The sequence below is a fragment of the Scyliorhinus torazame genome, chromosome 12 (genome assembly GCF_047496885.1).
Source record: "Scyliorhinus torazame isolate Kashiwa2021f chromosome 12, sScyTor2.1, whole genome shotgun sequence".
In the NCBI taxonomy this organism is placed as follows: Eukaryota; Metazoa; Chordata; class Chondrichthyes; order Carcharhiniformes; family Scyliorhinidae; genus Scyliorhinus; species Scyliorhinus torazame.
In genome coordinates this window covers 188581591-188597690 of record NC_092718.1, presented here as the reverse complement: position 1 = coordinate 188597690, position 16100 = coordinate 188581591, and the positions used below count along the sequence as shown (strand labels likewise).

The following is a 16100-nucleotide window of genomic DNA, read 5'->3' as shown; positions in this document are numbered from 1 at the left end:
GTATACTGCCAGATTTTAGTGGAGCTGGCAAGACTCCGCAAACCTTAAAAATGATGGCCAGAATCAAATATGGAAGTCCCACCCCCAAATCTGGCTAGAAGGGGAAAGGTGGCAGGACGTGATTCACACAAGAGTTCATTTTATTAAATCTCCACATGGCTCTTGAGGTCTGCCCATGGTGGAGAGTGGATGAGGTGGCACTGAGTTGGCATGGGGGTGGGTATAAGGGGCCATGTGGCATGGATGGGAGGGGTGAGGGCTAGAGGGCTTAAATTCTTCTAAAACAACTAGGAATCCATTCCCAGAGAGCCCGCCCTCGTTATCTCCGAGTGTCTGCTTCTGGAGTTGGGAGCCCAGGCTTCATCGTGCACCTGGCCCCAGGAGCAAACGTTTTGTGATTCAGGGCACGTTTTACTGAGGTGGCTATGGCAAGTTAAGTTACCTGCCTCGATCGCTGAAAGCTGACCCGATATCTGGAATGATTCGCTGAGGTTCTATTGGTTATTTTGAACTGCTTCTTACAGGAAACTTTCCAAACGGCAAGGTGCACATTGAGGAAATCCAAAAATGTTGCTCAGTCATTATATGTTAAAGTACAGAATCTAAAAAGCGTCAAGAGAGTGTGAGGCATTTCACCAAAGCTGCACACTCAAATCTCCAGCATGATCATCTTATTGTTAAGAGCATCACTTTATGTGTTGGCCACGAGAATTACAGGACTGCCACCCAAACATTCTAATACACGTGTTTCTGAATGTGTACGTTCAGCTTTTTAATATCTTCATTCTCCTGCATTCATTCGGTCAGTTTTGTGGCCAACCCAAATGTACGGTCTAATTAATTGACTAAACTTAATGGAACAGTCTAAATGGTATTGCACAATACACTAGAGAGGAAATAGAATTCTCATCGACCGTTTCACAATGTATGGAGTTCCTGATTTCTCCCAAGCTGACTGGGAAAGGTATTGAAAAGAAATAATGACATAGAAATGACTCTGGGTCTCTTTTTAGGTATTGATGCAGTTGTGCTATGCAGCCAATGTGCAACTGAAGAAAAGATCCCAAGGATAGTTGGAAGTTGGTTTTCAGGCCTCATTAACATGATAAGGGTGCACTAAAAACCCTTTCGTACCTCCACAGGCAACACTTAAGTTTCCAGCCATCTATCTCGCTGGCAGTGGCTGTTGGCTAAGTCCCATGAGAAGGGGCTTTGGTTCAGGCCTTGAAGGTTGAGAGAGGGCAGTCATTACCGGTGGAGTCATTGGAGTGTTTTTGCTTTTCTGAATTCACAGGAAGAAGTTCTAAAAATATTTTTGAACTTTCCTTTCAGTGGCAGAAGCAGGGGCAGTCGATGAATCCTGTAGGGCAGGCGCCAGTCTATACTGGTCATCTCCGACTAATTGCACGAAAGGAATCTTTCAATGGGCATTACACTCCTAATTTGGATATTCAAGGAACAAAACAGCTGTTTTAAGCATCCATATCAGATATTTCCTTCACAGACTGGGCTCAGACCATTTCACTCCAATAAATGATGCAATGCATACCGATATCTACCATTATATAATTGCTTCCGGAGCGAGAAAACACCATAGAAAAAGTCAACATTAGCTGCTGCCCTGCACTCCTTCCTACAGTTGATTGAAGAGTAGCAGTTATCCCAGAACATTGACAAGATTACGGAGGCACTGGGAGTAATAAATAGGACTGAAGAAGCAATTTCATGAAAGCAATAATGCATCGTGGAGTTTGTGTTCCAATGGTACGATTGCTAGAACTATTCTTCAACTCACTGAGGAAGCAGTGCTAAAATCAAGCAATCGATTTGTTCCTTGGACATGGTTTGCAGCTTCTGGAGCAGCACTGCACAACAGCACCAGAGCAGGAAAAGGCACATGGAAAACAAATGCTAAAGAAATCATTGAATCATAGAATTTACAGTGCAGAAGGAGGCCATTCAGCCCATCATGTCTGCACCAGCCCTTGGAAAGAGCACCCTATTTAAGCCCCACACCTCCACCCTACCCCCTTTATCCCCATAATCCAACCTAACCTTTTTGGACACTAAGGGTAATTTAGAATGGCCAATCCACCTAACCTACACATCTTTGGACTGTGGGAGGAAACAGGAGCACCCAGAGGAAACCCACGCCCACATAGGGAGAACCTGCAGACTCCGCACAGACAGTGACCCAAGCTGGGAATCGAACCTGGGACCTTGGAGCTGTTAAGGAGCTGTGCTAACCACTATGCTACCATGCTGCCGTGCTAGGAATAGACTAGGCTGATCAGTTGATCTTTGTTTGATATGCCATTGGTTTCATTTTTAGGTTGTTTGCAATATTTATTTTGTGGTGGTTTTGTATATCGATAAAGGGGAAGCTGTGCTGGTCAGTAAGAAAGGGAGTGTAAGGTGTGGGGCTATTGGTGAGTGGTAAATAGGGATTGCAGTTACTGGTATCTTATTCAGATGAGCTCTGGATGGATAGCCCAGCCATATAGGGGCTCTAGTTTGCCTCCTCCCTTCCTTGCTGTGGCTGCTCCTCACCATACAGCTGGTAGCAAGGACTGACCCTTCCTGATGGGCATCAGAATATCAGAAATCGTTGACACACATTGTGCCAAATGCGGCTGAGCTCCTTCAGAGCAGCTTAATAATGGAGGTATAGTTCGGACATGCCATTGCTCTGCTCTGTCACATTTTATGCGGAAGCATGGCTTCATTGCATACATGTTCAACACTTGTAAAGTGTTGTGCGCTGGACTCATCAGCCAGGTTGTCGGCCAATAGCCCTGGTTACCTCCTGGTTTACTGTAATGGCTGAAATGCAGCTGACACAGCGAACCACCGCAGAATAAACACTGCCGCCGGGATACTGGGCATTGACCCACATGAGCCATTGTCCAGGGTCACATGCCAGCTGGACTTTGTGGGTTCGGTGTCGGACAGAGTTTTCATGTGGTGCATGCAAAGCAATGAGCTTACAGTCAATGCCACCCTGTACCAAAGCAGGAAAAGGCACAGTAGATTGTCTTGATCTCCATGGTCTCTGTTCATTCGCGCAGCCATGTTGTGTTTCAAGGGCAATGCCTTTCCACTGCATCCCTGTATGGAAAGAACTGGTTTGTGGAGAAGCCCTGAAATCAGGAGCACCATCTTTATTGCCTGCCGTGCCACTGAATGTGCACTTCATAGACTGCGGGAAAGTACCACATGTTGGCAAAATTGTAGCAACGGCCAATAGAAGCCAATCAGCAACTGACCTGTCAGAAGTTGATGATCCCTCTAAATAGAACCGGAGGGGATTCTTTCCTTTTTTAATCCATTCATAGGATGTGGGCATCATTGGATAGGCTAGCATTTATTTCCCATCCCTAATTGCCTTGAGAAGGTGGCGGTAAGCTGCCTTCTCAAATCACTTAAGTCTGTGCTGTGTAGGGATACCCACAGTAGTTAGGAAGGGAGTTCCAGGATATTGACCGAGTGAAAGTGAGGGAACAGCAATATAGAGCGGAATTCTCTGGTCGTTGCAGTTCAATTTTCCAGCCAGCAGTGCCCCCCCCCCGCCCCAGCCCACCCGCGGCGGGAGGTGGTTACAATGGAAAGACAGAATCGCACCGCCAGTGAACGGTATGCTGCCAAGAAACACGTGGCTGGGGGACAGGAGAACACAGCCCATAGTTTCAAGTCAGGATGGTGTGCGACTTGCAGGTGGTGGTGTCATTATGCATGCGCTGTCATTGTCCTTCTGGCCGGTAGATGTCTTGGGTTTGGAACGTGCTGTTGAAAGAGTCATTGCAAACTGCTGCAATGCACCTTCTAGATGTTGGATACTGCTGCTACCGTGCACCAGTGGTGGAGGAGGTGAATGTTTAAGTTGATGAATGGGGTGCCAATCAAGCGTCTGCTTTGTTCTGGATACTGTCGAGCTTCTTGAATGTTTCCGCACTCATTCAGGCAAGTGGAGACCATTCGGTCATGCTCCTGATTTATGCTTTGTAGTTGGTGGACAACCTTTGAGGAGTCAGGAGGTGTGTTACTTGCCACAGAATTTCCAGTCTTTGACACAGTCTTGTAGACACAGTATTTATAGACTAGTTCCTGTTACGTTACTGATCAATGGATTTTGGTGGATTCATCAATGGTAATGCTGTTGAATGTCTTTTTTAAGCTATTTTGTTCCAAACATATTCAACATAACACAGCCTTAACATCCAACAGTTTGTACATTTTTTCCCCCATTTACTCACCCTCTCCCCACCCCCCGCAACAAACAGCTCCTCAAATATAACCATGAACGGCTTCCACCGTACCTCGAAGCCCTCCTCCGATCTCCTTAAGGCAAATTGATTTTCTCCAACCTAAGAAACCCGTACAAGTCGCCCAACCATGCCGCAACCTCCGACGGCACGGCTGACCTCCAATTCAAACGTATCCGTCGCCGGGCAATCAGAGAGGCAAAGGCCATGACATCGGCCCCCTTAACCTCCAGCAGCTCCGACACTCCAAAGATTGCCACCATAGGATCTGGCTTCATCTCAACCTCTACAATCTTCGATGGGTTCCCGAATACTGCCTCCCAAAAGCTCCCCAACACCTCATCCCCCAGAACATATGTGCATGGTTCGCCAGCCCCCTCCTGCACCTCTCGCACCCCTCCACTATCTCCTGAAAAGAACTCTCACCCGGGCCCAGGTCATGTGAACTTTGTGCACCACCTTAAATTGAATAAGGCTCAACCTTACGCAGGAGGAGGTTGAGTTCGCTCAGCGCATTTCTTTGCACCAAAGTCCCAATCCTATCTCCCTCCCCAACTCCTCCCACTTCTGCTTGATCCGTTTCACTAAGGCCACGCCCTGCTCTCCCAATCACCCATATATGTCCCCAATCCTACCATCTCCCCCCTCATCCAGAAGCAACATTTTCACCAAAAGCGTATATTCCGGCACCTGAGGGAACGAAGGCAGCTCCTTGCACGTGAAGCCCCGCACCTGCCAATACCTAAACTCACTCCCCTTTGGTAACTCAAACCTCTCCCACAGTTCCTCTAACCCAGCAACCTTCCCCTCCTCAAACATGTCCCTGACCCACACTACCACTCCTTCCTCCATCCCTTATAATTCTGTTGAATGTTAAGGGGAAGTGGTGGTTATATTCTCTCTTGTTTGAGATGGTCATTGCCTGATACTTGGAAGGCACTCAATGAGGCAGTGGCATAAGTGGCCAGAGAGCCAGGGCGATGATCTGAGGACACGGATTCAAATCTCACCACGGCAGATGCTGAAATTTGTATTCAATTAAAATCTGGAATTAAAAGGTTGATTCTGAACATAGAACCAATTGCCAATCATTATAAAAACCCATCTGGTACAATAATGACCTGTTGGGGGAGGAAATCTGCCATCCTTACCTTGTCTGACCTACATGTGCATGCTAATACCCTCACCAATATGATGCCCTGCATGATTTGTTTCAAAGGTATGCATGTACGTGAGTGTGTGCATTGCATGTACACCATTTTGGAGGTTTAAGGACACTCAAACGCCCACAAAGTAGTGCTGTGTTCTGGTAAGTAGCCAGCCAACATCCACCACCTAAATGAAAGCAAATTACTGCGGATGCTGGAATCTGAAACCAAAGAGAAAATGCCAAACAGCAGAGAAACTAACATCAGAGGTGTGACAGATGTAGATATGGGGGAGGGGAAGGGGGGAGCAAAGGGGAGAAAGGGGAAGGAAAGGTGGATAAGATGGGGGGTAAATATACATAAAGAAAGAAAGAAATGGTAAAAGACAGTTAAAATGAAATGGGATGAAAACAAATGGGTCGAGGTGGCGTAGAGCTGATCATCTGAAGTTGTTGAATTAGACGTTGAGACCGGAAGGCTGTAGCGTGCCTAACCGGAAGATGAGATGTTGTTCCTCCAATTTGCGTTGAGTTTCACTGGAACATTGCAGCAGGCCAAGGACAGACATGTGGGCATGGGAGCAGGGTCTTGTGTTAAAATGGCAAGCAACAGGAAGGTCAGGGTCCTGAATGCGCACAGATCGAAGGTGCTCAGCAAAGCGATCACCCAGTCTGCGTTTGGTCTCTCCGATACAGAAGAGACCACATTGGGAGCAGCGAATGCAATAGAGCAAATTGGAAGAGATGTAAGTGAAACGTTGCTCAACCTGGAATGACTGTTTTGAGCTTGGGATGTTAAGCATGGAAGAGGTAAAGGGGCAGGTGTTACACCTTCTGCAATTGCATGGGAAGGTACCATGGGTGATGGGAGAGGTACTGGGTATGGTGGAGGAGTGGACTAGACTATCTCGAAGGGAACGGTCGCCGTGGAATGCTGACAGAGGGAGTGAAGGGAAGATGTGTTTGGTGATGGCAGCACGCTGGAGTTGGCAAAAATGGCAGAGGATTATGCTTTGCACACGGAGGCTGGTGGGGTGAAATGTGAGAACGAGGGGGACTCTATCCTTGTTCTGGGAGGGAGTGGAGGGGGTGAGGGTCGTGGCGCGGGAGATGGACCGCACGCTGTTGAGGGCCCTGTCAACAACTGTAGGTGGGAAATCACGGTTGAGGAAGAAAGAACACATTTTCAAAGCACCATTTTGGAAAGTGGCATCATCGGAACAAATGCGACGAAGGCGAAGGAGCTGAGAGAAAGGGATGGAGTCCTTACAGGGTGTAGGGTGTGAAGAGCTGTAGTCCAGATAGCTGTGGGAGTCAGTGGGCTTGTAGTAGATATTAGTAGATAATCTATTGCTGGAAATGGAGACAGAAAGATCAAGGGAGGGAAGGGAAGTGTCTGAGATGGACCAGGTGAAATTGATGGAGGGATCCACCATCTAGATTCAAGTATAAAGAATGATCAGTTGGGTAGGTTCTGGCAGGGTGTAACTGCAGAGGGAACAATGGCCGAAATTCTCCGGCGATGACGATTCACTTTTCCCGCTGGCAGTGCCACCCGCCCGCGCATTTCCCAGCGGCGTGGGTGGTTACATTGGGAAATCCCATTGCCAAGCGGCGGGAAGATGGAATCCCGTTGCCAGTAAACGGCACACGGCCAAGAGACATGCGGCTGGGGAGACCGGAGAATTCAGCCCAATGCAAAGCACAAGTCAAGAAACATTGCACGGCTGGAATGAATGCACACCTCAAGTCACCAAACCCTATCACAGTTCAAAAATATAGCCCTGAAATAATAAATTTTAAATCACCAGCTATGAATTGCTTTTCATGGCTCATGGAATGAATGCTAAGTATCGCAATTCTTTTCCCAACATTTCTATTCAATTGTGATTTGTAACCTCTGTCACTGCTACCTTGACAGAAAAGCACGATGCTGTGTTATGGTATCACAATCATAGGTTGAAGAGTCACTCTGTTTCCTTGGCAATGGTTTCCTTGGTTCCTCCGCATCAATCCCTGAGATATCTATGTTGCTTTTGCTAAGTCGTTTACTGGAGCCTAAGTCAGATCCAGCTTCATCTGTTAAAAGTGCGTTATCCTTTTGTAGAATAATAAAAAAAAGTAGTAATTAGCCAACAGATTATGAGAATTGTAAGACAGAATTAACCCTTTGCTCATTGGGCACTTTTGCAGAAATTGATTCCCTGTCTAAAGTTACAGAGGGAAAATCTTTTTGAAAGTTAGAGAAATACCTACTTGTTCCGTCACTGTGTGGGGAACAATAATTTGTTTGTATTGACGAAGAGCAAAGAAACTGCAATTTTCCTCAAAAAGGGTATTAGCTGTACATTAAAATAAAGAACTTAGGGAAGGAAGAGAAGGTTTGTCCAACACCCCATTTCTTTATGTTAATCAATGAGTGGACTACCATTTCAATCAGTTTTATTAACTGACAGATTTCAACTCATTGCCCACCATTTGCATTTTGGTGCTGGGTCAGTCGAGTTTTGTGACTTTAGCATAGCTAATGTAATATAGCTGTAAAGTTTCCGATACCTGCATACTGCCAATACTCCCCCTCCTGCTGCTGTTTTGGCTTTCACATGTTGTATGTGCACTGTAACACAAGGCATCAAATCCCAGAATACCTCCAACACTGTCGCCAATTAGGCAAACCTATTGCAGACAGAACAAAAACAAATAATTTACTTTGAAATGCAAATTCCTTCAACGCATAAAAGGTGTTTGAGCTTCTAGGTTGCCATATCAGTGTTCATACTATGTTAGCTATCACCTGCATCAAAAATGTTGCATATATTAAGAGAGCCAGATGCTACTACAGGTCTCTTGAAATGAAATGAAATGAAAATTGCTTATTGTCACAAGTAGGCTTCAAATGAAGTTACTGTGAAAAGCCCCTAGTCGCCACATTCCGGCGCCTGTTCGGGGAGGCTGTTACGGGAATTGAACCGTGCTGCTGGCCTGCCTTGGTCTGCTTTCAAAGCCAGCGATTTAGCCCTGTGCTAAACAGCCCCGCTTCCAAAATAATTAGCACTCCCGATGTCTTCAAACCCCACAATGGGAGAGCCACATAGTAGCTTTCATCCAGTACAACTAGAGCAAAACATAATAGCAGGTTTGAGTCTATTTAATTACCATTCTCCACAGTCTTGCAGCTTACACTGGGACAGCCAGATGTAATAGCAGGTTTCTTCCTGTGTGAATTATCACACTCCATGTACTTAAACCCACAATAAAAGAACCAAATTTAATAGTAGGTTCCTCCTGTGTAATTACTGTTCTCTATGTGTCCATATCCCACATCACGAGATATAACTCTATGTTTCACGAGACCGAATTTTACAACTGATAATTTGTGTCCAAGATCGACAGTTTTAGCCCAGAGGGATACCTTTATTTACCTTGGAGAGCTGGGCAACATGCAGGTAGGCTCCTTGCACCCTAACCCTCCCAGGCTCCATATTCAAACCGTAGGCAGCTCTCATTACTCGCAACCCATTCCTGGTCTCTAATCGTGTCCCAAACCTACCTCTCAATCATGGCCCCAAGGGCTGCAATATCTCAGCCACAACGCCCCCTCCCACCCCATGCACCCAGCGTCAAACACCCAGATTAACCATTGATTAATAATAGCTAATTAAGTGAATAATGACGTGTGGTGCTGTACATCCTGCAACATGTGTGGGTGGATTCAATGGTGTATCTCCAGTCTTCCAGATGCTGCCTTCAAGAAAGAGGGGAGGTACAATCCTGCACCTACCAATGCCTGACTCCATACTTGATTTGAGCCCCTCCCCCCCATCCCCACCACCTCCCACCCAGCCAATCTCAGAGGCAGAGCTCCTGGAAACCAATGTTCAGAATCGCGATCAGGTAGGAAATTTGACCTGTTCAGGGTTTTGGGCTGGTCAGTTACTCTGGGTTCTCCCTGTCACGATCTAATGGACTCTCTGATTTTTCGAATGGAGGTATGGGCCCAGGTTGTTGGAAGTGTAATTGGTTGCTTGCTCGTCCAGCCGGCAGACAGATACAATCACCTGGGAGGCCCACGTTCTGGCTCTTTTCCTGCAGTCTTTAATTTTAACCTGCTCTTCCGAATGCGCGGCAAGGGTAAAGCTTTTCTCTCAATGTGGACTCACTTGATCATAGAATAGAAACCCTACAGTGCAGAAGGAGGCCATTCGGCCCATCGGGTCTGTACCGACCCTCTGAAAGAGCACCCTGACCAGGCTCCTACCCCATTCCTGCAATCCTACGACCATACTTAACCCACACATCCCTGGACACAAAGGGGCAATTTAACATGGCCAATCCACCTAACCTGCACATCTTTGGACTTTGATGATGTTGGGTCAGCAGGTTCGACTGCTATTTCAGCCAGAAGCTCCACAAGGAGAGTTCACACATACAACGCCCCCAGCAGCCGTTTCCCCCCCTCGCCACCCCATGCCCCCGTGCCGATTCCAATCGCAAGGCTCCACTGTTAAAATAACTCAGGCCCACCATGGCCCTGTCCACCAGATTCCCATCCCATCCCATCCCAGTTATTGTCGTGTTCAACGCTTCTGTGTTCAAATATGTGAGTCGGTTTGCTATTGGTGCTCACTGTGCTTAATTTGTTTAGCCTAGGTGTGAGCTGAGAGAAACCTAAACTTTTGTGAGGGCCACGAAGAATCCAGCACGAGTTTCAAGGATACAAAGAAATAACATTTATTTACAATAACATATATATACAACAGCAGCAACTTCGCTTGCTGCTTACTCCTTCCTGCTGGTTCCAAACTGGCCAGCTTTATTTATACAGGAGTCTGCTAATGATTTCTCCGCCCCCCTCATTGGGGAAGCTCATACTCCCACAGGATTGTGGGATTGTCATTAGTCCCCAGCCAATGGTAAGCAGGCAGGCTATAACATAAACAAAGCTGGAAGCTAGCTGCTAGAAGCTTAAGGAAGCTGCGAAAAGCACGAGAGAGCAGGAAAAACACTGCAAGTAAAGTTCCTACACACGTATAAACTGGTGTGTCATCTCTGTGTAGCTCCGAGGTATAAAATATACAGCAATTTTTATCTATGCATGAAACACAAGGCTGTCTGTAACAGTGCATATTTGACATTTATTTAAGAGATTAACAGATATGCTGGAGTAACCGCCAGCTTGTACTATCATTGACGGCATAGCCTTCATTCTAAATCATCAGGGAAAATATTGAATGGTTTATAACTGTCACCTGCATTCTGATGCAAATCCGGGATCGTGCTAAGGACTGCCAAGTGTCCATTATTTTTCTGAATATTTAGTTTGACTTGCCCAAGGACATTGTTTTATTTTTGGACTTTACAACAAAAAAGGAAATCAGATGTTATCATGAACACAGATTGTTATGGGGAGGCATTTTCAGAACCCCGAAATGTATCATGGAGTTCAACCAACCTCCCCCTTTAATGTATTTGTTGCTTTTCCTAGCACGCGGCTTGTTCCCTAGGTGTGGGATTACAATTATGGACATGTGGGTTTTTAAACACAAAACAATGTTTATTCCATGAAATCAAATTAACATCTTAAATAAACATTGGATCTCTTAACACCCCTTACTTCAAAGATAACTCTGAAAATATTACAACAGTAAATAATTCCTCAAACTATTCCTTCACACTTCCAAGAGACTTAACACCTTTAAACAGAATCACATCAGGTTAAAGGCTTTACTATTATGAGTTTAAATCACCCAAATGATCCAGAGATAGTCTTTCATGGCAGAAATCACAGCAAATCCAGCTCACTGCAAAACACAGACACTCGCCAAGCTCTTTTCCTCCAAACTGAAACTTCAAAATGGCTGAACTGCTCAGCTCCACCCACTCTCTGACATCACTGTTTTCATAAAGGTACATTGCTTAAACATCCATGGCTTAAAGGTACTCTCACATGGCGAGATATATAACCATATCTCCCTGAATGATCGAGCCTGTAGATAATCACTTCAAGTTTACTGGAGTTTAGTCTATGGGTGCAGGGCTAAGAACGAATATAGATTATATATGTTGGCTCAAAATCTGTGTTGTATTACAGAGCTGCAGCACATCTTCTGACTGAGGGGCAATCATGGCCATGATTCAGCGGCCTCGTTGCACCCAACTTGGTGTCAGGATGAGACCATGGAAACTCGAGAGAGGCCTCTCTCTCTCTCTAGATATAGATTTGCAACGCTCGTAAAGCCTCATGAGATTTAGTGGGCGTGGTCCAGATCTGCACATTTAAATGAGCCATTAGGCTCATTTCAATATGCGTTTGCGGGATTTTTCCAGTGCCCGGGACCTAGCGGCCACGCCAGGGAGACATTGCCAGGATGCCGTTTAGCACTGGTTCAGTTGTAATGGCACCTGGGAGTACTCCCAGGCCATTAGAGGCCCCTGGGTGGTCAGGGAACAAGCTGGCAGGGGAACTGCCAGGGTGCCAGTGCCATGGCGACTGCATGCCAGGTTGGCACTGCAAGGGATCATGCCCGGGGAACTTTACCAAGAGGAGGGTGGGTGAGGTGATGTTCCTGGGGGGGGGGGGGGGGGGGGGGGGGGGGCTCCCCGAGGTTGGGGGAAGAGGGAAAGAGGGGCGTTGGTTCAAAAATGGCGGGAGGGGAAAGATGGGGTCAGCCAGAGAAAATGGCGCCCCAATTTGCAAGGAAGCTTTCCTGCTGGGTTCACCAAGAAATGACTCAACTGCGGCCTCGGCAGAGAGAATCTCCCTGAGGCCAAAGAAACCCAGCAAAGTGCCGTTGATTAGCGGGGTGTCTCACGGTACTGCAGCCAAGAATCACCCCGCTAAAGATGCCCAAAACCAGACATAGATTTTTTTTCTGGTTGAATCAAGCCCCATGACATAACAAAAGATTTGGAAAGCTTTTCAATATCATCAACCCCTAGAATCCAGATAAGTTGAATTACATTGTGGCAGGAAAGATAGGGAAGTTATGTGCTCTCTGCAAAATAGGTGGCTAAAGGGAAGTAAAGCAAAGGAGAGACTTGGCGGTACAGATACATTGATCATAGAAAGTACTGCTACATGCTAATAAGACCAGAAAGATAAAAACGTACAAGCTAGTAGGGTACATTTCAAGAGGGATTGAATTGAAAATTAGAGAATTTATGTTAAACAGATAAAAATGCATAAACATATATTTTACTTTCAGACAGCGCTATTAAAGCATACTCTGGACCCATGCTTTATTTCTTTACTACTGCCATTCCCACTCCCATGTTCAATGACATCCTTGTAATTTAATTGCCCCTGCCCCCTCATCTATCCCTTTTTGCTCCACCTGCCCCTCCACCCTTTTCAACCACAATAAATCCATCACATTTCTGCCTCGCTTCAGTTCCGAATTAGTCAGATTGAACTTGAAATATTAATTCTATTTCTCTCTCCACAGATGCTGCCTGACCTGTTGAGTTTTTCCAGCACTTCCTTGTTTTTATTTCAGGTCTTCAGCATTCGCGGTATTTTGCTTTATTTAATGTTAAATACATTTCGTAAATACTCAGCTGGTCTGGCAGCATCTGTGGCGAGAGGAACAGAGTTAATGGGCGGCGTAGTGGGGATTTTGGAGATGGCAGAAGTCCTGTCGTCAGAACTGAAGGTGAGAGGCGAACCCGCTTCAGTGGGCATTGGAACCTGGGTAGACATACTGCTGGCAGCGGCTAACAAAGAGGCCGTTGCCAGGGTCACTGTCTGATGAACACAGCAGCCTGCGCCCAAGAGCTGACAGTGCAATCAGATGGCCAGAAGCTCTGAAACTCCAGGCAGAGGGTGCCTCAAGGGCAGGGCATCCTCAAAGACCTGGAATTGGAGTTGGCGGTCCCACAATGGAAGGGGATGGTGAAGGGGGGAAGGGGTACTGTGTGCAAAGGCATGTTGCCTCTATAATGGCCGTTGGCACCGTGGCCCCTCTGGAGTGTCGCGAATGGAGGGCAACACCATTTAAACCCACTGGGAGACCGTCAGGTTTCACCCGGTCGTCTTCCCATGTGGAGGTGACCCTCCTGACCCAGGCAATCAGGCCTTAAACGGTTCAATTGGCCTCCCAAAGGGCGACTTATCTGCCAACTTTCCTGCCATTGGCAAAACCGCAATGGTGACAGTTTAGATGTTGGGTTCCTCTCCCGATGCCTTACACTGCCATTTCACTAGCCTTCCTGCTTCGCAGGCCATTTTCAAAGGGCCTGGAAAATTCTGGTCAGTCTGTTTCATGTCTGCAACCTATCAACGACCTGACATAGTCATACACATGGAATCATACCTGAGAGATAATGTCCCAGACATTATCATCACCATTCCTCGGTATGACCTGCCCATCAGCAGGCTGAGTCCTAAAGGACATAGCTGCTAGACTGAGATTGCAGCAGGTGGTGAGGGAACAAACAAGAGGGAAAAACACAATTGACCTCATCCTCACCAACCTATCTGCTGCAGATGTATCTGTCCGTGACAGCATTGGTAGGAATGACCACTGTATAGTCCTTGCGGAGACGAAGTCCCGTCTTCACATTGAGGATACCCTCCATCATGTTGTGTGGCCCTACCACTGTGCTAAATGGAATAGACTTTGAACAGATCTAGCAACTCAAGACTGGGCATCCATGAGGCCCTGTGGGCCATCAGCAGCAGCAGAATTGTACTCAACCACAATCTGCAACATCATGGCCCGGCATATCCCCCACTCTACCATTACCAGCGAGCCAGGGAATTAACCCTGGTTCAGTAAAGAATGCAGGAGGGCATGCCAGGCGCAGCACCAAGCTACCTAAAAATGAGGTGTCAACCTGGTGAAGTGACAACACAGGGCTACTCTCATGCCGAACAGCATAAGCAGCAAGTGATAGCCAGAGCTAAGCAATTCCATACCAACGGACCAGGTCTAAGCCCTGCAGTCCTGCCACATCTAGCCATGAATGGTGGTGGACAATTAGACAACTCATTGGAGGCTCCACAAATATCCCCATCTTCAATGATGGGGGAGCTGTATGGGCAAATGACAAGGCTGAGGCATTCGCAATAATCTTCAGCCAGAAGTGCCGAATGGATGATCTATCTCGATCTCCTCTGGAGGGCTGCAACATCAAAGATGTCAGACTTCAGCCATTATGATTCACTCGACTTGATGTCAGAAAATGGCTGAAGACACTGGATACTGTAAAGGCTATGGGCCCGGGCAATATTACTGAAAACCTGTGCTCCAGAACCTGCCGCGTCCCTAGCTAAACTGTTCCAGTACAGTTACAACACTGGCATCCACCAGCAATTACCCATATATGTCCCATGCACAAGAAACAGGACAAACACAATCCGCCAATTACTGCCACACCAGTCTACTCCCCATCAACAGCAAAGTAATGGAAGGAGTCATCAACAGTGCTATCAAGCGACACTTACTCAGCAAGAACCTGTTGGGTTCTGCCAGGGTAACTCAGCTCCTGACCTCATTACATCCTCGGTTCAAACATGGACAAAAGAGCTGAATGCCAGAGGTGAGGTAAGAGTGGTTGCCCTTGACATCAAGGCAGCATTTGACCAAATATGGCATCAAGGAACCCTAGCTAAACTAGAGTCAATGGGAATGGGGAGGGGGAACCCTCCGCTGGTGGAGTCATACTGAGCACAAAGTAAGATGATTGCGATTGTTGGAGGTCAATAATCTCAGCTCCAGGATGTCACGACTGAAGCTTCTCAGGGTAGTGTCCGAGACCCAACCATCTTCAGCGACTCCATCAATGACCTTCCTGCCAAGATCAGAAGTGGGATGTTCGCTGATGATTGCACAATGTTCAGCACCATATTTGACTCCTCAGGTTCCAGAGCAGTCTATGTCTAAATGCAGCAAGACCTGGACAATATCCAGGCCAGGGCTGAGAAGTAGCAAACATCATCGCACCACACAAGTGCCAGGCAATGACCATCCCCAACAAGAGAGAATCTAACTATTGCCCCATGACATTCAATGGCTGAATCCCTCATTATCAGCATCCTGGGGGGTTACTATTGACCAGAAACTGAACTGGACTTGCCATATAAATATTTTGACTAGCAGAGCAGGTCGGAGGCTAGGATTCCTGTGGTGAGTAACTCACCTCGTGACTCCCGAAAGCATGTCTACCACAAGTAAGGAATGTAATGGAATTCTCGGTGACGAGGATAAATACACTTGCCATTTATAATGACTTGCATTTTTATTCAGCAATTATAGGAAAATAACTCAAATGCAGTTAGACATTGCTTTGAGTAAACAATGTTACATAAGATCCTGCACAATGGATTATGAAACAATATAATTTCATTAAACACATTGGGGCAGTTTGGGATTGGGGTGGTTGAAACTCGGAGTTGGGGGATGGGAAGGGTTGGGCCTCTGGGGGTGGGTGGGTGGGGACGGATCAAGTGGGGCTGAGTCGGGTCAGATCAGGTTGGGGTGTCAGACCTATGGGCGGGGTGGGGGAGGGGGAGTTGGACCTGCGGACATTCAGGTCAGGTCGCATCAGTGGGGGAGGTCCCATAGATGGGTGGGGGAGTGGGGGGAAGGGGGGGTCCCTGGTGTGCGTTGTAGTCCAGGAGTGGGGGGAGTCCCTGGGAGAGTCAAGGGTATGGAAGGAGTCATGTTGGGAGAGTGCGGTCTGGATTTTTA

At 46.9% G+C, this 16100-nt stretch overlaps 1 protein-coding gene across 1 annotated transcript in view; it reads right to left on the bottom strand.

The window, feature by feature from the left end:
* The window catches only part of pitpnm3 (PITPNM family member 3), a 665462-nt gene that overhangs the window by 214839 nt on the left and 434523 nt on the right, over nt 1–16100 (bottom strand). The window contains exons 7-8 of the mRNA XM_072469536.1: nt 7966–8085; nt 7323–7507 (exon numbers count right to left, since the gene is read on the bottom strand). Coding sequence (XP_072325637.1) covers nt 7323–7507; nt 7966–8085 — 305 coding nt within the window. The remainder of the gene's footprint in view (nt 1–7322; nt 7508–7965; nt 8086–16100) is intronic.